At 38.4% G+C, this 25802-nt stretch overlaps 1 protein-coding gene across 1 annotated transcript in view; it reads left to right on the forward strand.

Annotated features, from left to right (window-relative positions):
* GARIN2 (golgi associated RAB2 interactor family member 2) overlaps window positions 1-20633 on the forward strand; it is a gene marked incomplete at its 3' end in the record, with an annotated part of 29318 nt that extends 8685 nt beyond the window's left edge. Inside the window, exons 3-9 of the mRNA XM_081049744.1 lie at window positions 271-358; window positions 3776-3946; window positions 6472-6671; window positions 7380-7908; window positions 10508-10755; window positions 17797-17825; window positions 20569-20633. Of these exons, the coding sequence (XP_080905870.1) occupies window positions 3788-3946; window positions 6472-6671; window positions 7380-7908; window positions 10508-10755; window positions 17797-17825; window positions 20569-20633 (1230 nt within the window). The 5' untranslated portion in view covers window positions 271-358; window positions 3776-3787. The remainder of the gene's footprint in view (window positions 1-270; window positions 359-3775; window positions 3947-6471; window positions 6672-7379; window positions 7909-10507; window positions 10756-17796; window positions 17826-20568) is intronic.
* Window positions 20634-25802: the final 5169 nt, after the last annotated feature.

The following is a 25802-nucleotide window of genomic DNA, read 5'->3' on the forward strand; positions in this document are numbered from 1 at the left end:
TTCACTGTTTGACAGTTTCAGGTCAGCTATGAGCTTTGGCCTCATGACTGCCCGGTTCCACTCACAGAAGACCCTGATTACGATCATAGCCAACAGCTCAGCTCAGCTCACATACAGACGAAAGTTCGCTGACCACTTCCCCACCTAGTTTAGCTAGAAGCATTCTTTCTCAGCCATGGACCCCAGGTTTGAAATAAAAGCAAGGATTAGTATTGGAATTTTCTTCCTTTGTATACACTTTATTTTCTATTTTTGTTTCTTTCACAAAAGACTTCATCAGGAAAAGGAGGAAACCCAAACTACAGTGAGTTAAAAACATTGTCTCCAAGAGAGGATCGTGGCTTGGCCCTGAATTGAGGTAAGAAACGGTGGTACATACAGATGAGATGATATTGAACGACACCGTCGCCCTCTCCTTCATTTCTCTCTCTCTCTCTCTGTTCCTCCCTCCCTCTTTCAGTCTCCCTCCCTCTCTTTCTCTCGCTCCCTTTTTCTCTCTCTCCCCCTTTCTCTCTCCCTTCTTTTCTACCTACTTCACTTTCCAGGCTTTCTTTTCCCCTTTCCTTCTTCTGGGAACTCAGTGTACCAAAGATGCTGCTTGTAATGATCGACTTTTCTAGATCTCAGTAGGAAACACGTGAACTAATATGAGAGCCTGAGCTGAGAGAGACAAACATGTAAGAAATCACAGCTGTTATGGAAAATGAAGGGTGAACAACAGTTGCTATGATATTGTTTGTAAGCCGGACCCAAAAGGTTGCTGACTTTTGCTTTTCGTCCTCAATGACACCTTGGTCTCATCAAAAAGTGCCGTTTTCTAATGATTTCTTGTCCTGTTCCAGAAGATCTTCATATATTTGAGCCCACAAAGAATCCAGTTGACATTTTGAGCACTTGCTGTGTCCTCTGGTTCTCTAAGGCAGTTTAGTGTCTCTTAACCACTGAGTGATGATGGAATAAATACCTTGTCCTATTGGATGAGTTACGGAGGAGAGAATACATAAATGACAATGGGCTATTATATGCTTTTATCTGACCATGCAATCACTATGAAAATCCTTCCATTGCTATTGCAAAGCTCTCTCCTTGGAAACCTGAAGTGGCTAAATAGAGCTTTTTGCACTCATGGCCTGAACCTCGAAATTCATCCATCTTCCTTCCCTTCCCTCTCCTCTCATCTCCTCTCCTCTCCTCTCCTCTCTTCTCCTCTTCTGTCCTCTCTCTGTTTCCTTGTATTCGTATTCCCATTAATTTTTTAAACAATCACAAATTGACAGAAATATTCCTTGAATGTTGTGAGAGTAATTTTACAACTCGATGCCCTGTTATCCTGTAATACTTTAGTTTGTGTTTCCTGAAATCAAGGATGTTTTTCTGCGTAGCCAAAACATCAAAATCAGGATACGAACGTTGCCTGTTACAACCCTCTGATCCTGAGACCCGTTCAGATTTTGCCAGGTGTCTCAATAATGGCTGCACAGCTAAGGATCCAGTTCAGAATCACACACTGCATTTCGTTGTTATGTCTCTTCAGTCTCCTTCAGTCTGAGACAGTGCTGCAGTCTGTCTTTGACTTTCATGACCTTGACATTTTTTAAGATCACAGCCGATTATTTGGTGGAGTGTCCGTCACTTTAGATCTGTCTGATGTTTCCTAATGATGGAATTCAGGTCATACATCTTTGGGAGGAGTATCACGGAAGGGTGCCACGTGCTTCTCACTGCATCCTCTGGGGTGCTGTACTGTTCTGATTTGCCGCTTTCCTGATAGTGTCCGCTAATCACTTCATTAGCTATGTCTGCCTGGCTTCTTCATGGTAAAACTACTTTTTTCCCCTTTGAAATTAATAAATATGCTGGTGGGAAATAGTTTGAACTATAAATATTCTGTTCCTCATCAAACTTTTAATTTATTCACTTATTTAAATCAGTACAAAGGCTCATGGTCTCCTGTTTTATTAGATCAATTCCCCTGTACGTAACCAATTACCGAGCTCTTCCACCAGCCTCTCTCTTTTTTGGGTGCCCTTCTCACCCAGGTTCTTACACCGGGCTGCACCCTCTTACCCCTGGCAATAGTGCCCTCTTCTTGCCTCCCTTGTGTTCTTATCCGTGGCTCCCCATTCTCCCCACTACAGATCCCTGCCTCTCATCCAGCAAATGGATTTAGGACTAAATTGTTCGGGAAGGGACAGCAATAGGAAAAAGAAGGGAAGGACGTCTTCTGTATTCTTTGGTTCTCCTCCTTTTTCCTCCTTCCCATCCATCCTGAGCTATCCTGACCCCTCCTACCCTTGCCAACTCACACCCCTTTTCCAAGCACTCAAGGCAGGATTGAACCTTGAGCAATGACAAAAGTTTCTCTAGTCAGGTTAGAAGGGCCTGATTCCTGTTGTGGGGACTTGCAAGCTGTGTGACCTTGGGTAATTTCCTTTCCCTCTCCAAGCATTAATTGGCATGGTGTATAAAATGAACGCCTTACTAATGCTACTTCATAGTGTTACCAGAATGAAATGAGATAGGGCATGGAAAGCCTTTATTGCCTGCCACATAAACAAGCAACCAATAAATTCTGTTGATTGTTATTTTTCATCCTCTCTGTTTTAGGTGACTGTTGTTGTTTTATCCTTCCCTTTTTTTTTTTTTTCTTTTCTCCCAAATGCTGTTTCTTTTGTCTCATTCTTTTTACCTTTTGGCGTCTCTAGACTATTTTACTTTCTTGGTGATTTTGACTCATTTACTTTCCGTATTTTCATACGTAAATGCGCAAAAGGGGGGCATTCACTGAGTCACCACCAGCAGAAGGTCTGGTGGGGAATATCCACACCTGCCTTGCCCAGTCATCTTTTCATAGGATGTCAGGCAGTGAAGGTCTCTGCCCCACGGCCCTGGCTGGGACGGCAACGAGACGTGTTCACTACTTACCCAATAGCTTGGGTTAGGGGTTAAAAAAAGAGTCTCAGAGAAAGGACTGAGGTGGAAATATGTATACAGGAGCCACTGCTTGCCAGTTAAGGACTCTTCCTCTAACTGGCATGAAGTTTGTGAAGAGGGAAGGGAGATCTTTTGAACATTTGAACAGAATTACATTCTGGAGCCTCGTTGCCCACTTAGAATTCTGTAATTTCTGGTAGATGAAAGATAAAATCCAGCGACATAGAGCCATTGTTGTCTGTAGAAGCGGTTTCCAGAGAGAGGGCTGGAGATGAATGCTGTCGTTGATTACACTGATACCCACTATTTAGCTCCCAACCACAAGCTAAACCTCAGTCAGGGGTGAATGATCGGGAAGAAATGGTCTCAGTTTAGCATAATCTTGATACCCTACTTATAAAAAAGAACTTGAGAGCCCTGCATGATGGAAAGGGTACTGGTACCATTCATTAGGAAGACAGAAAAATAATGGTTTGGGGGACACGGGGCCCATGTTGCAAGGCCTTTCCTAACCCCCCTAATTAATTAGTATTAATATTTCCAGCCCCACACCCAGGCACTTTATGTTCTGTGTATCTGTTCTAGAGACTTTGGAAGCCCTTATTATCCAACATCTTTTTTTAAAACGTGCTTACTCTCTGTTCCCCCGTAGAGTGAAAGCTGCGTGAGGCCAGGGATCTTACCAGTCCTGTTCACATGTGTCTCCAGTGCCCACAGCAGTGCCTCGGATATCATAGATGTTGATAAAATTTGTTGAATGAATGAGACTAGTTAAGTGTTGTACTAAATTTTCTCTGTATCCGTTCCTTATGTTTCCACTTCCTCAACTTTCTGACGTCAGTGTGTAAGCGCAATGAAGAAGACTGAGAGGAAGCCTGCCATGAGGATCAGTGAGCCAGGTGCCCCCTGCGCCCCACCCTCCCACAGTCCAAGAGATCTTCAGAATATGTTGGATGGAGGAGAGTATGCCCCTTTTGTATCTCTTCCCATGTTAGAGAGCACTTTTGTCCAGGTAAATACCTGAGCCCTGAATTATCTTACATAACTTCAGTCATTAACTTTCTCAAAGATGACTGAAAAGATTGGGAAGAGAATTGTTTTAAATGTTGCAAAGGAATATATGATACGATTAAAGGGAACAGTGTTGGAGCTTTAAACAACCTGAAATAATTATAATGTTATAGAAAAATTCATTTCAAATTTTCCCAACTCTAACCTAGGAATCTCTACCGCGATTGTCATTCTATAATAATCATCCCAAAATTACATGACGAGATTATAGCCATTTTTAGGATACCCTGCCACAGGAAAGCATTCACATAACTCCTTTCTTAGACATGGAAGACATTTTAAAGAATAACATCTATGACACAACAAGGGTTTAAACTGAATTTTGGCTCTTAGTTCTGAAGGTAAAATATAATTGTCAAATAGTGTCAGGGAGGAAATTTTCCTTCTCATAAAAATGTCCCTGCATTATGAATGAAGCTACATGTCAATGCATTTGGAAATAGTTCTAACTTTCCTCTGAACATTCACCATTAAAATATTCAGACAAAGTAATGGGGAAATGAATTCAATGGTGTGAGCCATACCCCTCAACTTCGCAGAAAAGCCATAACCAAGTCTAACTTGAAACACGCCCGTTCAAGTGGCTCCTCAGCTGATTCCACAGAGGGGGCGACAGGGAAGACCACTAGTACGTCTTCATCTTCCATCAGCATGTGTTCTGCACTGATGTTCGGGTACGAGGGAGAGCTCCTCACCTCCAGACACTATAGGCAGGAAGTGCCACTCGTGTTTATGTTCCAGAACACGTCATACGTCAAAATTTTATACACTTTAAAAAAAAAATTTTATGCACTTTACATTCCAGATACTCCTTTCCTGTTAATAATCTTTTTATTTTTCACTCTTCTTCCTGCGCACTTTTCAAATAACCTTTGCAGACTATAATGAACACTGGGGGAGGTCATTAGCGTTCTATACACCAGACCTGGTCCCATAGCTACGTAATTGGATAAGTTATTCCCTTTACCGTGCACAACCTCTTGGGGTTAGCATGTCTTTGACAGCAAGTGACTAAGGTTCTGACTCAACAAGTTGAAATGAAAAAGAACAATTATCTCAAATATGGTGCGAGATCCACAGGGCATCAGCCCAGCCTCTTTTTGCTCTGTCACCCTCTAGTTAGTATCCCCTCAGGCCATCTCGTGTAAACAGGGCGGTGACTGCTGCCAGCAAAAAAACAGATGCCTCTCAGCCTTACAACTCTGAGGGCTCAGAATCCTTTCCCACAGCCACAAGGAGGCCCCAACTAGTTAATGTCTCATTGGCCAGGCCTGGGTCACATGCCTGTGCTGAAAGGGGATGCGGTCACTGTGATTGGTTTAGGTCAGTCAGGATTTAACTCTGAGTTGGGACACCATCCTTGAGGGGTGGGTACTGGACAAAATGAGAATTCTGTTAATCAGGAAGAAGATGGGAATGGTGTTGGGTAGATAATCGATAGTGTGTGCTACAACCTCTTTCTGAGTATATCTGTTTTTAAGTGATTTTTTTTTTTGAACCAGTAATTGTACAGCTGAGAAACCAAGTATTGCTTGGATCCTCTCTGGCTTCCTTCACATCCCTGTCTGTCCACTTTCCAGCATCCTCTTCCAACTGGCAGAGATTTTATTGGCCAAGATTCTTGGGCTTTGGGGTTTTTGCACAGGCAGTTCCCCTGCTTAGAAAGTTCTCCTATCCACCCAGCCAGTTTAGCTCCCACATTGTTCAGCTCTTAGCTAGAGGTCCCTTCTTCAGGGGAGACTTCTCTGACTCTACGTCCAGGATGTCTGGAAGTGACTGATTGGTATGTGTGTAGGAAGTTTGCAAGTCAGTTGTTAAACACAACCATTATTAAAAATTAAATTGTATAAACTTTTATAATCAAATAAATTATATTCAAAACAACGGCCACAAATACTCAAAACCCATTTCTATTATTTCAGTACATTTTACTATTATCTATGCTCTTGAGGGTACAGATACAAGAGTTTGCCATGGTCAAGGAAGAGTTTTGTGAGAATAAATTAACTCAATGGAATTTGAAATAAAGAGTATTGATTGTATGTCATTATTTGTAAACTGTGTGCTACTCATATTTTAATCAGTAAATTTTATAATAAATGTATGTATATATACCTTCTGAAAGGCAGTTGTGAACATTTTACCAGCAAACGACTACCTACACCCCCCTCTGCAAGTCCTCCTTTTGTGTCCCCAAAGCACAGCACCCTGAACTTGTACTTGATAACACTTCTTATACTAATAATTAGTGACGTAGCTCGTTAAAATTCACCTTCCCTGGTACCTCGCGGTTCAGGGATGTGTCTGTCTTTTCACTGCGATATCCCCAGGAATTCACATGAACAAGTGAGGGAACAAATCGATCATATGGTTTATTTCTCCTTTATTTCTTACACTGCTCAGGTAACATGGTTGGCTGGATCATGCACTTGATCAGAAAACTCCTCTTCCTGTTCTCTGCCTTAGGTCAACAGGAGAGGTGAATCCATTTACCTTCATAACCGAGCCAACTGGGTGACTGTAGGCATTTGCTCTTTCAGTCACACCCACAAGACCCCAGACGTAATGCTGCTGGCGCATCTGACACCCGCTGCCCAGAAAGATACAGAACCCGTGTTTCAAAGTCTCCTGACCTCTCCTTCTCCAGAGAAACTGGTGCTCACCAGGTGAGTTACAAAGAGAAGAGGTTAAGGGTCTCTCAGAAAGTATGCTTTACCCCTGAGAAGCTGAACACGGACACATGAAGACAGTTGCTCCAAGGGAGCGTCTCACTTACACTCCCTACTGCAAATGATAGAATTGCATCCTCAGAGTCGGGGAGAATCGTTTATGACAACCTAGCGGTCAAACAGGAGGTTAATTTAAAATACATATTTAACTTAAGTAACAAGAACTGAAGACTCAAACTGCCTCTCTAGAACATGGCCCCCCACCCCCATCCCAACTTCCATCAGAATTTGCTCTGGTCTTGTCTCAAGCCACCAACTTGCTTTATGACCTAGAGCAAATCACTCAACTCCTGTAAGTCTCAACTTTTCAGGATTAAATAGGACAGTTTCTCATGGCAAGTAGTTGGTACTCTGATGTTTTAGTACATCAGTCTTAGGAGTGTGATTCAGGTGAGATGGCCCCCAGGAGCCTGATTCCAGGTACTAAAAATGAAAGTCCTGAGCCTCAGCTCAGGACAAGACCTGGGAACATGGTGCCCACGAGAAGGCACTGCCCTGACCCATGCTTGCCCCTCCCCAGGCCTGTGTAGAAGACAAGCCTGTTGTCCTAAGTGTCACTCTTCAAATTGCTATAAAACATAAAAGGAAAGGGCTTTTGATAGATCTCCCATAAGGCCTCCAGATGACCTTTGTGTGTGTTTGCAGGTTTCTCCCTTTGCAATTTGTGACTCTTTCTGTGCACGATGCTGAGAATATGCTCCTCAAAGTAAAGCTGGTGAGTGGCCGATCCTACTACCTACAGCTCTGTGCCCCTGCATGCAAACAGGACACGTTATTTTCTCAATGGGTGGAATGCATATCCTTTTTGAATCAGGAGAAAGCCAAAGCTTCCAAAATTTCAGAAGTCTCAAGCCTCTCGCAAATCACAAATAGAACAGACATCACAGGCTCAGTGGACATCATGAATATTGCAGCAGTCGCTGCTGTACAGAGCTCACAGGTGTACACAGACCCCATAGGTGCCATAGAAAGCATTGATTTCTCAGAATTAACAGACATCACCGATATCACCGACGTCACAGATGTTCCAGAAAAGGAAGCCGTGGAGGCCCCAGATGTAAACATTTTCACAGAAGTCACAGAAGTCACAGACCTCCATCATGTCACAAACAGCTCGGGGGTCAGAGTGGTGTATGAAAATGATGACATACTAAGGGCCAAGCAAGAGGAAAAGGTAAGTGACATGGAAGACTTTCATCTTTCATAATCAAGAACAAGAATAATAACCAAGATCACTCTTCTTGGTTAGCTATATGACATTGATTATCAAAATGCTACGGAACTTACTCTGAGTAACCTAATTTTAATACTGAGGTCTGGTCCCTGAACCCTTCTGTAAAGGAGTTGACAGATGTCTCCCAAAATAGGCAGTGACAATCCTTACCACCATATTTAACCCAGGATCAGAAAGCTATGGTGGTATGGAATGAACTTTGGGATCAGAGTCAGAGACCTGGGTGGGAATCTCGCCCTGCTGCAGAGGAGTTTGGCAGGAGTCTGCAGGAGCCCCCATTTCCTCACCTCTAAAATGAGGGTAATATATCATGTAAGGACTCTTTTAGGGTTTAAACGTATATAAAAGTACACAGTACCTTGAAGGATGGGGTGAATCTTCAACAGGTAAAAGTGAAGGTGGAAATAGAAAACTAAAATACCAAAAGGAGTGAGTGGCTATAAAAAAAAGGCCAGAAAGTGGAAAAACACAGAGCCTCATCCAAGAATAGTTAGTTCAGTTTGGCTGGAGCATAATATATGTGGAGAATAATAGGATATAGGATTTACCCTTGAATGCCAAAATAAAAAGTGTGGACTTCACTCTTTGGGCAAACCTTAGCCATAATAGCCCTTTCTGTAAGTGTGTGAAGGAGCTCTGTTTTTAAAAGATTAATCTGATGGCAGAATGGACTGTAGATAAAGAGATCAGTCTGAAGTCTACTACTGAAAATCTCCACGGGGCCCACAATTGAAAAAAAAAAATGGTAAAGGGCAAGGAGAGACATTTCATAGAAGAAGCTTCCAATAAATACAGTGGGAAAAGTTTAACCTCACTAGTGATCAAAGAAATGCAAACTTAAGGAAAAAATTAACCTAGAAAGTTGTAATTAAAAGAAAAACTGTAAATGATAGTTTAAGTGTGGTCAGCTTAAAATTCGTATAGATTCATGAGAATTAGTACAAACTTTCTTGAAATCATTATGAATCAAGAACCTAAAAATGTTTATACCCTTTGACCCTGATTCCACTTCTAGAAATCTTTTTAAAGAAATTAATCAGAAATAGAAATTAGGATTTAGCTATAGAGATGTTAATCGTGCTACATCTATACCATGTTTATAAAAAAAATGAAATAATGAAAATAAGGAAGTGGATGTTTAGATTACTAAACAGTGTAATCTGTTTAGTAATCAAATACTAAACAGCTAAACAAATTTAAATCCACTGAAGGGCAGGTGCCTTATTTATCTTATTTAGGACTGACCATTGTATGTATCTGGCAAGATCATAGGCCCTTGGTAAGTATTTGTTAAATGAATGACAACTCTGTAGCTATTAAAATCATTGAAAAAATTTTCTTTACTTGGAGAAATTTTCATGATATAAAGTTGAGTGAAAATGAAAAATATGATCCCTACTCTCTAAAAATACATTTATACTCACAGACAATAAAAGGGGGAAATGGCATATTGTTAAACAGCAGTTTATTTCTAGATTTGGGGATTATAGGCAATTCACGTTTTCTTCTTTATACTTTTCTGGATTTTCTGTTTCTTACAATAAAAATGATTTATTTTTAAATGGAAGAATTTAATTTTTAATGACATGAGGAAAATCCTTATAATAAATAGTTAAGTGAAAAATGTATGCTATGAAATGGAAATATGATCACAAAGTAGTCACATACAAAATAAATAAACAGACAAAAAGATCAAATGAAGTGTGACACAGGAGTAGTTATTTCTGGCCAGTGGCATCAAGCAAGCAATAATTTTCTTCCTTTTACTTTATATCTTATAGGATTTTAAAAATTATTCTATAATAAATGTGTATTATTTTCATTGTCAGACAAAATGAAGTTTTATCTTTAAGGAAGAAAATTTTTGCATTATTTGCAAGGAAAATTTTTGCATTATTTGCATATCCATCACACAGAGGTGACAGACTAGTGAGAGGACTAGATATGAGGGAGACACACAGTCTTTAGAATCCCCCACCCATTGCTCCAAGGCAGTGAGCGACTGGGAGAGGTGGTGCATTAACAGACACCAGGAAATTAGGAGAACGGGAGCAATTTTAGGGTAGGTATAGGTTTTAGGGATAGGTCCTAAGTCTTTTGAAAAACAAACTCTTTAGTATTATAATGAACCTCCAACTCCTATCACCTGTTAGATGCTCTTAAATCCAAAGCAATCTCAGACTGGGGAGTAGGTGGCAAGGCATTTCTAGAACACCTGCCTTTCCCTGACAATTCAGGGAGAGGAAATACTGTATTTAAGTACTGTTTTCTTGTATGAGGTGACTTCACCGTACCTGACCCCATGAGCGTTGGAATGTCCTGCGTCAGGTCCCCACAGCCCAGGGCGGGCCTCCAGCACCCACTCCTCCATGGTCACGCAACACCAAGCCTCCTTTCCTCCTTACTGCACTTGTGCACTCGAGGGCACTCAGGAAATATGAATGCCATAATCACGGTTTTAGATACTGCCCCATAAATAATCTATTTCTGTATGATGCTCATCTGTTACCTGATTTGCTGCTGCTCATTCTTTTCAAAGGAAAAAATGGAAAACATGCTGAAGCCTGGGTGTCTACAAGATACAAAAAGTAAGAGTGAGCTAAAAGAATGCTCAAAACACGTCACCATCTCAAATATAACACTGACTTTTGAAGGTGAAAGATGTTTTCAGACTACCTTGGCTCCAGAAGAAAGTGAGACAAATACCTTCAAAGAGATGAGTGATAGAACCTCTGAAATATGTACAACTGATATTAAAAGCACGGCTCTCGAGGCTGAAGAATCCAGGTATGTGAGTTAGGGAAATGCCAAGGGATACTAAGACGTAAGGTAATATAAATAAGCGTATGCTCTGAAAGCCCCCCCGCATTTGTTGCTGAAGATTCTCAGATATAGAGACAATGTAATCAAATGATGATATAGTTAACTCTTAATTATCCACATTTGGTTCAACCTCGTCTGATTTTCATTTTCACTCCCACTTCTCACACCATTCAGTTTGCATTCTGGGCTGTCTGCCTGGTAATCAGCTGTGTGTGCTGAAGAAAATAGAGTAGAATTACAGGGTCCACATTTTAGAGTTAGGGGACTCGACCTCTAGAGTAATGATGGGTACTTTTTCTTTTATCTTTATGCTTTATTTTTGCTTCTACATATCCCTTACATTTTTCTACATTTCCAACTCATAACTAAGCTGAAAAAACTATTTTCATACTCAATTGCAAGATGAATGTGAGAGAGCACTGCAGTATTATTGTAAAGATAAAAGTTAATCTGATCATTCTGGAGTAACACTTAAAAAGAAACCAGAGAAAAATATAGCTGTAAATGCTTATATTAGCAAGAATGAAAATGAGGAATGTAATAAATAGTATCTAAATTTTTTTTAATATAAAAAAGGAATGGGGAAACAGGAAAACAAACCTTAAAAAAAGAAACTAAAAATGTTTAAATCATTTGAAGTGCTAAAAACAGTTTGGTTGGTTCTTCAAAGAGAACAACACTGGCAAATCATTGTACAACTTACTATATTTTAAAGGGTAAAATTGGAAACTTAAAAGGTGTTACATCAACTAATAGGAAGAATAGTAAAAAGTTATTAACAAAGATTATACACAACTTTGCTTTAATAACTTGGAAACCCTAAATTAAATAAATAACTTGAACAAACATACAAAGAGGCAAAACTGGCCCAATCAGAGCTTGAAAAGAGAAAAAAATTACCAAAGAGCTCCCATAAAAGAAAATGACATAGTTGTGACTTTTACTAGACAGTTTTTCAGATGCTTTGAAAATTATCTTTTAAATGTTTGTAATGTTTTCTTTAAAATATAGAAAAATTATGTTTTGTTTTCCTAATTTTATGAAGCAAATAATTTGGATTGTAAAGCCTGACAAAGAAAACACAAAAAATAAAATTGTAGATTAATCCTACTTATGACAATAAATGCTAAAGTCATAAAATCATAGCAGGTGAAAAATAGCAAACAATTTAAAATTAATGAAACTGACAATAGAAGTCATCATTTGAATATAGAACAGAAAAATCATGATACTTTAAATACATTTGAGAGATTTTTTATATTCCTGATAAACACCCACAAAATATAGAAGAGTTTCTTTTAGCACAGTAAAGAATATTTACTCCAAATCAGAAATTCTAGAAATGTTCTTAAAATTTAAAACAAATTAAGGATGCTCCCATTTATATTTCTATGAAATAAAATTTAAGAGGTTCTTGCAAATGCAATACGACAAAGGAATTAAAGAATAAATGTGAGATTTTTTTTAAAAAATCACTCTGCAAATGGAAATTAACATTTATAAAATTTGAGAATCATCAAAATATTAGTTTGTAAACAAGTTTAGGAAGGTCACAGATTATAAGATAAAGTCACGAAAAATAATTTTGTTCATGATTTTAACAAACCAAAAAACGCATTGAAAAAAGAGAATGTAGTTTTCAAAACCAATAATAAAAATCAAACATTTTGTGAGAGTGACAAGAGAGCTATATACAGGGAATTACAAAACTTTAATGGCAGAACTAAAAGACAACTGAAATAAGGAAAAATCAGATCTTTTTCTGGGCTGGTAGATTTAAGACAGCAAAAAGGACAGGACCGCCTAAATGGATTTATAGATTTAATACAATACCAATTATCACAATAGACTATCTCATAGAAACTTCAAAATTATAAAAAGTATGTAGAAAAGATAGTGGTAACAATATCAAGTAAACTATCGGGGATAGAAAATTTCTAGAGGAACTTAGTCCTATAAAGTCTTAAGTTATATTGTAATTAAATGACCATCAGAAACACCAGTGCTAAGTTTAGAATATAAAAATAAAAACAGAAAAACAAATTCAAACTGATATAGGTTCAAAAGAAGCATGAGAAAGCAATATTTTTTTATAAGTGGTGAGGGATGGCTTCTCTGAGGAAGGACAGAAATCTGATTTGAGCTGAGATCTGAAAGAAATGTGGGCGCTCTGGGGAGATAGAGTTCCAAGCTAATGGAACAGTTGCGTAACAGTTTTAAATATCTGCCAAATACATAACAACACAATGGGAAAATAAGAGCAATAGATAATCTATTAAGGTTTTACCTCATATATAATATATATATATATATATATATATATATATATATATATATATATGTATTGCTAATGGGAATTTGTAAAGGATCCAATTAACAAATGGTTTAAGGTTATGAATGGAAAATTTACTCCAGAAGACATAAAAACACATATTTGAAGAGAGCTCAATCTCACTGATAATTTAAAAAATCCAAGGTAAGCAATTACCAGTTGGGTTTTTATTAAATGTTACCAAAACTGAAAGTGTCACTGTAAATGATGTAGAGTGATGTGGTAATTCACACTACAGATGATTATATCCCTTAATTTATAGACATAATTCAAACAGGAAAATAACATATTTGAACATAGTGTTTTGTAGTTAAAACCTGTAAATAATCCAAAGGATCAGGGGTGGAAGAGTGGCTAACAGGGTAATCGTATGTTAATTTAGTGAAACAGCAGATCCCTATTAGGAAATGCAATTGGAGGATGTCAATGAAAACAACAATATGACTAAAAAGGAATTATAAGCTAGAAAAGTAAGATTTCCAAAAATTATATACAATGGTATTTTATTTCTACAAAGAGGATGGTAAGAAACCACAGAGTTTAGGCATAGTTGGTGATTAAAAAATTGATATTTGTTGTAGCTATTAACAGATGTGTCTATTACAGTTTTATTATACAACTGATTACACATAATTTAAAAATCAAACTGATGCTAGGATGCATTAATTGGATGCATTAACTGGAAGACATAGCAGCTAGAGAATGAGTTTTGCAGTCAGACAACGCTGGTTCCAAATCCTGGCTCTTCTGTTCTTAGGAGCTGTGTAATGTTGGGTAGGTTACTTAATGTCTTCCGCTTTATAGCAACAGGGCGAACTATTGGCTCAAACTCAAGGGAGACTCCTTCAAGAATTTTTCCGATGTGACCAGGAGCTCTGAAAGTTGGATTCGAAAAAGAAGAAAATATGTATATAAAAATTGGTTCAGTGTTCAAGAAATTTTCCTGATTCAGATTGAGGGTAGAGACGTAGCTGAAATAGAGAAATTTCTCCCAAGAGCACGGATCTATTATTCCTTGCTGGTAACCAATGAGTTCTTTCAGTGGAACTAAACAATGACCAGTAGGGCTATTGGTAAATCTGATGTGTTAGAGGAGAAAGAAGGACAAAGATAAAGGGGGAAAAACAAAGAAACAAAACAGGAGAGAGGGAGAATAAGGAAGAAACAGCAACCATAAGTCAGAAGTAGTGCGAGACGGGAGAAAGAAATGTAAGATGCAGAGGGATAGAAGTAAATGCCACTCAGTAGAAAAGATACCTTTTGTTACTAGGCATCAGTATGGCTTTCATAGAAACGCATAATAAGATTGCTAAAACAAACACACACACAAACAAACAAACAAAAAACAAGATGGAAATGAATTCGTCCAATTTAGCAATTTGTCCTAAATAATAGGACAAATAATTGATCAGATCTCATCATTCTGATGTCTTCTTTTGGCTTCATGGCATTCATATGTCTCAAATCCCTTGTCTAAGGCCTCAGAAACACTACAATTCAAAATCTCACAAACTGTTAACTGTTTGGTTAACTGTTCAAATCATTTCAACTTTTTTCTTTGCCCTTTGCCCATAATAAATGCCCTGAAACATTAGATTAGCTTTCAGTGTCTTTTAATAAAACGTTAAAAAATAATTAATAGACTTGATTAAAAAAAAACGAACAAACAAACAAACAGAACTTTAAGTGTGTTTTTCCAGGACCCATCAGTTCTAAGCCAAGAAATTGTTTCAATTTAGTTGTGGAGGGCGCAGCTCACAGTGGCCCACGTGGGGATCAAACCAGCAACCTTGTTGTTAAGAGAACTGCACTCTAATCAACTGAGCTAACCATCCACCCCTAGACTTGACTTTTTTTAAACGCAGTTTTAGATTTACAGAATAACTGAGCAGATAAAGCTCCATACACCCACCCCACTGCCACCTCCTCATTCTTCCCCACCCCCAGTTTCCCTATTATTAACACTATACATTTGTGTGGTACATTGTTATAATCAATAAATAATATTGATACATTATTATTAACTATATTTCCTAGTTTAAGGTTTACTCTTTGTGTTGTACAGTTCTATGGGTTCTGACACATGCATAGTGACGTGTATCCACCACTACATACAAAATAGTCTCACTACCCTAAAAGTCCTCTGAGCATTACTCTAGCTCTTAACGGCTTTTAAAACATTAAAATCGTGGGGATAAAAAACTTTTAGGATGAAAAATGCTCTGCAGGTGCAAAGTTTTGTTAGTCTCACTATTATGATCACTATTAGAAATGTGGAGAATAATGAATCCCTATATAAATAGCAAACATCATAGTATGTTAAAGATAAAAAGGATCTTGAAGGTTAGCAAATCCCAAATGCTTCAAGGACCTGCCCTCCTGGCTCTCAGCTTACTGTGTCATTTATCTGATGACTCTACTAGGGAGAAGAATAAATAGATAAATTTTAAAAAGCAAAGCAGAAAACAAATTTGATTCTAAAGTAATCCTCTTTAGCCCAATTTAATCAAGCATGGATTCTTTTTTTATTGCCAGTTTGCATCAGAAACATAATTACTAGCGAGAGCCTAATTTGAAAATGTTCATTATGAATGATAGATGTAATATCAAAGAACAGAATGGAATTCACTGGTGCTTTATTCCTGGGACATTTGTAGGATTTTGTAGGATTAAGTCAGGACACTGTGAGTGTGATAAGGAAGTACTATATATTTTTCTTCTCCAGGACCACGGATTTCAGTGGCACTTTATAACCATGTACTTTGGAATAATGAAAATAATTCAATGACTTTCTTAAATATTTTATTCTTAATTTCATTACTTTTTAAAATGTAAATTTAGCAATTTTTATCTAGATGAGTGCAAGACTGTGGAGACACCTGTGTCACCTTATGTCCTTTAGAAATGAAGGATTTACTTTATAAAGCATTTATATTCCTTCTCATACCTGTGCCTCTTCCCTTTGTTTTAAAGAGGATAATGGCAGCCTGTATTTTAATTAGCACCCATTTAAAGTACATTTACTTGATATTTCTCAGTCTCTTGAAAACTTTTACCATTAAGCTTAACCTTCATTTAAATCACCAGACCTGTTTAGTGAAGGCTACATGAACATTTATTTGCAAACTCCTCAGAAAATGACTAATTTAACCTTTACTTTAGAAAGATCCATTAGTAGAACTCGAACTGGATGTATTTGCTAGAATCCTTAAAATAAATCACTGTTATGCCTTTGTACTTATCTGGGAAGATATTATCTAAGGGTAATCATTTTTCCCAAATACTTTCTTTGACTCGAACAACAATACTTTCAAAATATGTATTGACAATGTGGTGAAGAAACAAAGATTTGGTGAAAATTAAGTCACTTAAGTTTATGTTTTAGCATGCAAATGAGCTTAAGAAATTAAGTATTGTAATTATTATTAATTTTGAAACTCAGGAATGCAGAAAACAAACTTCTTTATCTAAAGACACTTCTGAAAGTAAAGTGTTCTGAAAAACTGACAGTTTGTCTCCTGTTTTATCCACCACATCATAAGAAATGTAGTAACTTGGGCAAATAGTTGGGTGTGTTACTCACCTGTTTGGGGAAGGAAAACTAATGTTCCTTCTACCCTTCACATTCATCTGGCTGGTCTAATAATCACATCAACAGATTAGCAAGAGAAAACATAACCGAACTATTACATATGTACATATGGGGGTTCCGTATGACTTGGGGGAACCAACAACACATTGAACAGTTAAGGACTGTGTGCCCTTCTGTACTAAGGAGAGGCGGGCAGGGGTCTGGGCCTTCTCAGGGCAAGCAGGCAATTCACAGGGAGATGAGAAAGAGCAAACATTTAGAAAACAAATTTTTGTCTGGCCGCCCAGAAACAATGGGACGCGGTGGGGAGTCAATCTAACAAACAGACTTTGCTTGGCTTCTCCCTGTCTGCCACTCTTAGGTCTTATTATAACACTAAGGTGATAGCTGCCTCCCTTTAAACAGGATTTTTTAATCTGAATTGTTTTAGGAAGGTAAAGGTTGGGGGTGGGGGGCTACAGTTACTTGCTGAGTCTTTCATTTCTTAAAAATAGCCAGTTTTTAAAAATATCTAAAAAGGCATATTATGGTGTGACAAACTCTGCTTCCCTTCACCTGCAAGATTCTCAAGCACTGTTGCCCCCAACAGGGCCATGGAGACTGAAGAAGAATCTAGCAGAGGTGGGGGCACCTTCTAACCCCAGGCACCCATCCAGTCCAGAATTGACCCGCAGGGAGCCGATATTGCCAACACAATTAACTGCCTCTATTTATGTAAGCTGCTGAGCTGCTCTCAGTCTCAACGCCAAACCAGTTTTCAGGGACTGGAGAGGCAGCAGGATAGGGGTGCCCCAACCTCATGGAGAGACAGGTAATAGATACAATTCTAATGTATTATATGTTATTATGTACAATTCACTTTTATGGCTTTTCCAAGTTGGATAGCTTGCATGTTAGAGAAATTTAGGTAATTTTACTCTAGTATGTGTTATAATCAGTAATACCCTAGGCTTGCTACACGTGTCCTTACTACCTACCAAGCATTTAGAGAATGGCCAGTTATCTCATACCCAATAATTCTTTTCTAAATATTTGTGGTTACACTGGCAAAATTTTTGAAATGTGTTGTTTATTTTTATAGGAGCATGAGAACTGTTTCAGACACTTCAGGTATGGAACAAATTCCATTACATTTCTTAGTGATCCTTGGTATCTGGTAGTCACCTCTGGGTCCTGGAACAGAGTCGTTAAGAACAAAGGAATCCAGAGAAATATTTTGATGTGTTCCCTTTCCTGCCTTTGCTAGATTCTCAAGAGTCCCACACTGCAAAAACTCTCTATCCTCATGGCTGCCGTTCAGGCGGGAGGCATCACTTCACGTTTTTCTGTGCTGGTAGAGTTCCGTTTCCTATTTCCCAAAATCTCACTCCCTGGGCACAAACCACTTCAGGCCAGCTATGCAGGCAGAACCCAAACCATAGAGCTGCTTATCCTTGCTGATTTGGAAGGGGAATGGTCCACAGCTAAATTTCTTGGTAAATCTAAAATCGTCTGGCCCTTGTTTTCTTCCTGCGTGCATCTTTGGCCTCTGCTTTGCTGCTAGATGATACGATTTAATTTTTTTTTTTGGCAGTTTTTTTCTTTACATGTTCCCATGTCTCGGGATTTTAACATTTAACAAGCTTTCGATGTGGAGGTTATCTTATAGGCACCAGTGGAGATCTTTCCCCTTGCTAGCTAACCCATTTCTGAGTTACTATCTTACCCGGGGCAAGACAGTGTGGGAAGGTGGGGGCGTGGAATAGGCCTCAGCTCCAGTCACACACAGAAGGAATGTCATGGAAGGAGCGTTACAGGCACATTTCTCTGGACCTAAGTGGAGAGAAAAAAATACTTCTACTTTAAAAAACAACACTTAAAGGTATTTTAAATCATACTTGTTTTTGCAAGAGTCCTCCAAAAAAAAAAAAAAAGCGAATGATTAGCAAACAGGTGTTTATACAAATGGGATTTGTCTTTGGGCCTTCACACTGAGCTTTTTTTTTTTTTTTTTATTGGGGACTTTATTTTTATTGGGAAACAGTGTGTACTTCCAGGACTTTTTCCAAGTCAAGTTGTCCTTTCAATCTTAGTTGTGGAGGGCGCAGTTCAGCTCCAGGTCCAGTTGCTGTTGTTAGTTGCAGGGGGCGCTGCCCACCATCCCTTGCGGGAGTCAAATTGGCAACCTTGGGTTGAGAGCCCACTGGCTCACGTGGGAATCGAACCCGCAGCCTTCAGAGTTAGAAGTACAGAGCTCCAACCGCCTGAGCCACCGGGCCGGCCCCACACTGAGCTTTAGTGTCCAAAATTGCCAGATGAGCTTCACTGTAATGTGGTTTTACCTATTTTGCAATCTGCAGTTTTGAACCTGCAAATATTCTAGGGAAATGCTATTTTAGTTTATAAGAAAAATGCAAAGCCTCCTTTGCAATATAGAGAATATTCATCTATCCATTTCCACAGCAAATTTTATTTCATAAAGAAATCAAAGTGAATTTGAAGAAATTCCAGAGATGTCCAACAGGCAAATATTTTCCACTCATTTTCTAAAGGCAAGGATCAATCAAGCAGTGGTCTTATCACTAATGCATACTACATCAGGACATAATTAATATATTGTACATATATTCTGAAGCACTCATTAAGCCATGGAAATTTAAAATTAACGTAGGAAACTGATACTTTTATCTTCATCCTATATGTGACTGATTCTTTCACCTGTCTACTGGCACAAACTCAATTTTGTTGAACTGAACAAGCATTCCAAGCCTATCTATTATAGATGAGGCCCTGGCAGGCTCTGGGAGAGATTAAAAATAAATAAATAACACGACATATTACCTGGCCTCAAGACAACGAACAGCAAACATGCACCAAAGTTCCCCTCTGAGCACAAATAACATAAATGGTAATGGTAGAGGTGCTTTAAGAGAAAAGTGGAGGACCTCATTTTAGCTCAAGAGAGAAAATGAAAAATTCAATGAAGGAGGCAGTCTTTGAGTCAGGAAAGGGGAAACAAAAATATCCTGGATATAAGGAATAGTGTAAGCAAAATCAAAGGGGTGGAACAGTGCTGGGCAAGCTCAGTTCAGGAGTAGTGAGTGACGCAGCCAGAAATAAGACAGAAGCCAGACTACGGAGGTCGTGGGCCATGCTAAGGAGTCTGGATAATGCTGTTTGGTAGGAAAGAAGGAGCCACTGAAAAAGAGAAATGACAAAATTAGTGTTGCGTTTTAGGATCATTACTCTGACTGCAATCTTTAAGAGAAGCTGGAGGAGGCTAGAGATAAGAAGTTATTATAATAGTCCAGGGGAATGGTGCCCAAGTCTTCAAACAGGTAAGAAGCAGTCAGATGGAAACAATATACTGTATATATATTATATAAAATCCAGTCTTATAGTAAAATAAGACCGGGTCTTATAGTAATTTTTGCTCCAAAAGATATGTTAGAGTTGATTGTCCAGCCCTGTCTTATTTTGGGGGAAATATGGTACATAGTCAACAAGATTTATTGATGGTCTTCTTGTGGGGGCAAGAGAAAAAAAAACTGAAGATGACCGAGTTTGGGAGGCACATGAGTAGGAAGTAGGGAGTCCATGAAACAAACTGGGATATGTTTGTGGTCCTGGTGGCCCATCTTTCTAAATGTAGCAGGCAGCTTGAAAGGGGGCTCTGGAAATAAGGAGCAAAGCAGCAAACAGCAAACATACACCAAAGTTCCACTCTGAGAGTCTTAAATTTCAAGGATGGTACAAGATACAAATTTGGCATGCGGTTTTCACAAAAGTATTAATTATTTTCCCTGTTTGTTTTCTTTCACTTACTTTCTGATTCTTTCCATTTTTCTCTCCTGTATCTTCCCATTTTTCTTAGGATTGTATAGTTTTTCAATTTTCCCTCTGATTAGCATTTCTTTTCCCCTTTCCACACTCCTCTGAAACACTCCTTTTCCCTCCTTTCATACACTCTTACACTTAACACTCTTTACCCCAAGAAAAGCAAAGATTAATAGAATCCTAATCCCTTGTTCCATTGAATTTACGCTGAGTGTAGACTAAAAATGAATCTGTAAATCTGATTTCTATTCTAGACAGAAACCAGGATAATAAGCTATCCCACAGCAATAAAACAAACCCCTGGTACTATTAACCTTGTCAGATTCACATTAACCCAACTCCTGGGCAATGCTAGTTGGGGGCATGGTCTCTGATTCATCTCTCAAAACTCTCAGCAGTTTGAAAGACTCATACTTTTTCTCCTTCCTGAATAGGATTCTGGGTAAAGTGGCACTTCAAACATACTGTTTCTGCGAAAAGGCTATGGCAGGGCCAGGCTAAACCTATCTCTCTGGATCTGGATCCCTCTTTCTTCCTTTTTGACTTTCAATTGCTTATCTTTCTAGGCTTTATTCCCCTTCATTTTGCTGATGTCTTTACAGTGAGCCCAAACAATAGGCTTATCTCTGATCCTACGGTATTTTTCCAAGATGGAAAGAAAGGAGACAAACAACAGAGATTCAAGAAAAGAAGAGAGGAGAAAATACCTGTGAAATATTGGGAGTATCCTCCCACCCCAACCCATCTTTCTTTTCTGAATGCTAATTAAATTTCTTGGAATCCTAAACAGCCAGATTTTTTTCTATGTTTATGGAACCCAGGCTAACAAGAGAACAGGTGGGAGGACCCTAAAGGGAACCTGTTTGTGAAATTTAACAATGGTCTCCACTGGTAAATAAAAGACATTTTTGCTGAGGTGGCTAAGAAACATGATTTGAATTTAAGACCCAAAATAAGTTCTCTCTCCTTCTGTGCTTTTTTTCTCTCTTGCTTTTGGCTTTTTCCTTTCTTCCTCACTTGCATGCTCTCTTTCACTTTCCCTATTTTTCTTTTTGCCCTCTTCTCTTCCCTTGAATCCTCTTCTAATTTCCTCAATCTTGTGCCTTATCTTTCTCCCCTTTTCTCAGGGGAATGGATGTGAGGAAAGGAAAGGAAAACAGAAAAAGCAAAAGGCAATGGAAAAAAACTTGTTAAGACAACCTAAAGGTAAATTTTTTACAATTATAAATCTCTATAGATATAAAGGGCAGACATGACACTTCCACAAAAAGTTGTCAATATTGAGTCTTTTAACACTGAATCTTATTACTTCTATTGTAGTAACAACAGAGAGGAACTGGAATCTGGAGGGTTTGTTGCGGTTTCCACTCTAGAATCCATCACGGGTCAAAATGTAACATCAGCAGAGGGAGAAAAGGAAGCTTCAGATAAGGCACTGGAAGAGAATTACTTGCTGCTACTTTTACAAGTGATTCCTTTCATTCTCATTCCTACTCTTCCCTTTTGCTCCCTCATCTTACTCTTTCCCAACCTGCTTTCTTAGATTAGCCAACACAGCCAAGGCTTCTTTCTTTCATACCAAAATCATATAAATACTTGTAGAGTACCTACAGGGCTGCCATGTACCGTTGTGCAGACTGTACACTGCACAGTGCTGGGGCCCCCATTCACATTGTAGTCTAGGCTGTGCACAACCTGCATAGCTGTACTTGGTGGCTCTGGCCCACTCTATTGTAAATTTCTTCGAGGCACTAGCTTGGCCGTGAGTTACTTAGAATTCAGCTTCCTCTCCTAACATAACTAATGCTGTGTGTGTGTGTGTGTGTGTGTGTGTGTGTGTGTGTGTGTGTGTGTGCGCGCTCCTTGGGGCTGAGTTTGCAGAATTGAAGGGAAGGTTGGAGAACCAGGAGGAGCCTTGGCAGGAATGACATGCTCCTCTCATCAGGGCTCTGATGATGGAATTGATGTGCAAAGAAGGGCAAAAGTGATGATATATATACCATATTTAAATATTGACTTTAAAAAGTGGCCCCCAAATATTCAAACTGTGAATTGCTTATATGTGGGAAAAGGTAGGTGATTTTATTTAAACGGTGAAAAAAAGTTTGTTACTAACAAAAACCATATTATTACAACTGAAGTCATGTGAAAGTTAACTTGGCCTCTTATTTCAATGAGTACACATGATGTGTATGTAAATCTCACACACATATGACTTATTTTAGGACTCAGTTTAGGATAGATCAAGAACTTGCAAATAATTCGATGACATGCCTCTAAGTCTTAAAGAATAAAAGCCCATAATCTTAATCTTGACATCTTGATTTATTAGATTCTTACATGGGTAGAAGTAGCTTAAAACAAAAATTTTAAGAAATTAAGAGGTTCCTTTAATATTGCTTCAAGCTCTAGGTTTAAAATATGAGAACTTAATCTGTCCAAAGGATCTTTATTGTTACATTAAGAAGAAAAGCAGTATTATAAATGTAATTTTACTTATTTTACTCATTTTTAGTTTTTTAAAGTTTTTAACTTAACAGAAATAATCGTATTCTGTAATTCAGACTTTTGAATTAATTGAACAGACTTCTCCATCTTTTTTTTCCAGATAAACACAAACTACTAACCTAAAAAACAAGCACAACTCAAGAAATAACAACCAACACAAGGGAATAATAAAGCAGCTTCTTCCATATGGCAGAAATAAAGGCTACTACTGATCATTAAGCATTTAAATCTATGTCAGTCTAATTTTTTAAATCTTAATTACTGTGGATGTCGATTTTGAAGGAAGGTAGAGAACAATACAAAACAACAAGATTTTCGATTCATAAACTCAGTGGTAGGGCTTCTTTATTTTGTGGTTGTTGAAGAAAGTTGTTATCCTCTTTGGTTTTACTTTTCTATTGGGACATTAGCCCAACTCTATGTTGATTCTAACACTGGGCATCGTGGGGTCCTTGATGGTGGGGACCTATTCTTTCCGTCTTTTTTTTCTAGCTGAGCACCTGGACTGAGAGACAGTATTTATGGAATCAGTGAATGCCATTTTCAAACAGGTTTTTTTAAAAATCCCCATACTTTAAAAAATAATAAAGAAACTACAGATAGTCCCCATCCAAAGAATAGTTTGAATTTTAAAAGCCACCACTTACTCCTTCTCAAAAAGTTGCCAGTCATTCTACAATGTGCTTTGCATGCATTCTCAATCTTCACAATAATCTGACAGGTATTATAACTTTCCTGTTTTACAGACAGATAATGAAAGAGAAGCTTAGTGAGGTTACTTGTTCAAAATTCTACAGCTAGGAAAAAAAATTGTATTTTATACACAGTCTGACAATTAAGTTTGTGAACTTGTTGCAATGATGTTACTAACCTTTTTTGACACCAGAGGGATTATTCACTATGAATTTGTACGAACTAGACAAACAGTTAACCAAGTTGACTATTTGGAAATGCTGAAAAGGCTGCGTGAAAAAGTTAGACAACCTGAATTTGTCGCCAACAATTCATGGCTCTTGCATCACGACAATGCACCAGCTCCCATGGCACTGTCTCTGAGGGAGTTTTTAGCCAGTGAACAACTGTGTTGCAACCCTCCCTACTCACCTGATCTGGCCCCCAATGACTTCTTTCTTTACTTCAAGATAAAGGAAATATGGAAAGGAAGACATTTTGATAGCATTCAGGACATCAAAGGTAATACGTTGACAGCTCTGATGGCCATTCCAGAAAAAAAGTTCCAAAGCTGCTTTGAAGGGTGGACTAGGCATCGGTGCGTAGCTTCCCAAGGGGAGTCCTTCAAAAGTGACCATAGTGATATTCAGCAATGAGGTGTGTAGCATATGTAGCACTTTTTCTAGGATGAGTTCACGAACTTAATTGTGTGTGTGCGTGTATGATCACTGTGGTTGTAGTACTGAAAAGAGAAAATATGGGTGGAAGAGAGCCTATTGCAGTAATCCAGGCAAAAGATGATATCTTGGAGTATGGTTGTAGCACTAGGGTTGGTGAGAAGTGGTTAGATTCTGGATATGTTTTGAAGGTAGAAATAAAAGGATTTCTTTACAGACTGGATGTACAGTGTGGAAGAAAACCTGAGCAACTGGAATAGTGGCATTACCATATACTGAAATGAATAAAACTAGAGAAACAAAAAGTTCTGACATGTTGAAGTTTTAATGCTCATTAGAAATTCAAATGGAGATGTTGAGCCAACAGTTGAATATATGATTCTGGAGTTATGGCAGAAGTTCAGGCTAGAGATAAATTTAGAGTTGACAGTGTATAGATGAAATTTAAAACCACTGAGCCCAGATGCAATCATGTATGGAATGAGTAATAAAGAACATGATAAAAAGAATAAGGACAAATAATGGATATAATGCCTGGCATGTTAGCACTTTACATATATAGATATATTTAGTCTTCATAATCACTGTAAGAGGTAGCTATTTCTATTATCTGCAATTTATAGATGAGGAAATCAAATCTTGGAGAAATTCAAAGATTTTCTTCTGATCAAACAACTATCGAGTGGTAGAGTTGGGATTCAAATCCAGGCAGACAGAATTAAAATGTTGAATGTTAGATCCCTGGGACACTCCAACTTTTAGCATTCAGGGAGATAAAGGAGCCTGAGAAGGAGGTTCCAGAGGATAGAAAGAGAAGCTACAGTGGTGTTTTAGGCACCCAGAAGGCAAAATGAAGAAAATGCTCAATGGCACCAAATGCTTGCTGGCAGGTCAAGGAAGATGAAGACTGAACATTGATGTTTTGCATTTAGCAAAGTGGCTCTAATAGATGACATTGATAAAGGCCTGCTTTGAAGCAGTGGTGGAGTTAAATCTTAATCAGAGTTAGTCCAAGACAACATAGAAATGACATGAGTTCAACTCTTTGGAGTTCAGCACAGATACCACTCCCGACCAAGTCACAGATATTCACATATGGATATGAATTAAAGCAGCAGCTGAGATTTGTTACATAAACAAAATTAAGATTTGATTGGGAGCTTAGTGAGGAAAAGACATGGGTAATGTTATAGTCCTTTTGGGGAAGGGGAACAGGACTTTATTGGGGTACAGTGAGTACTGCCAGGACTTTTTTCCAAGTCAAGTTGTTGTCCTTTCAGTCTTAGTTGTGAAGGGCGCAGCTCAGCTCCAGGTCCAGTTGCCTTGTTAGTTGCAGGGGGCGCTGCCCACCATCCTTTGTGGGAGTCGAGGAATTGAACTGGCAACCTTGTGGTTGAGAGGACGCGCTCCAACC

The sequence above is a fragment of the Rhinolophus hipposideros genome, assembly GCF_964194185.1.
Source record: "Rhinolophus hipposideros genome assembly, chromosome: 5".
Lineage (NCBI taxonomy): Eukaryota > Metazoa > Chordata > Mammalia > Chiroptera > Rhinolophidae > Rhinolophus > Rhinolophus hipposideros.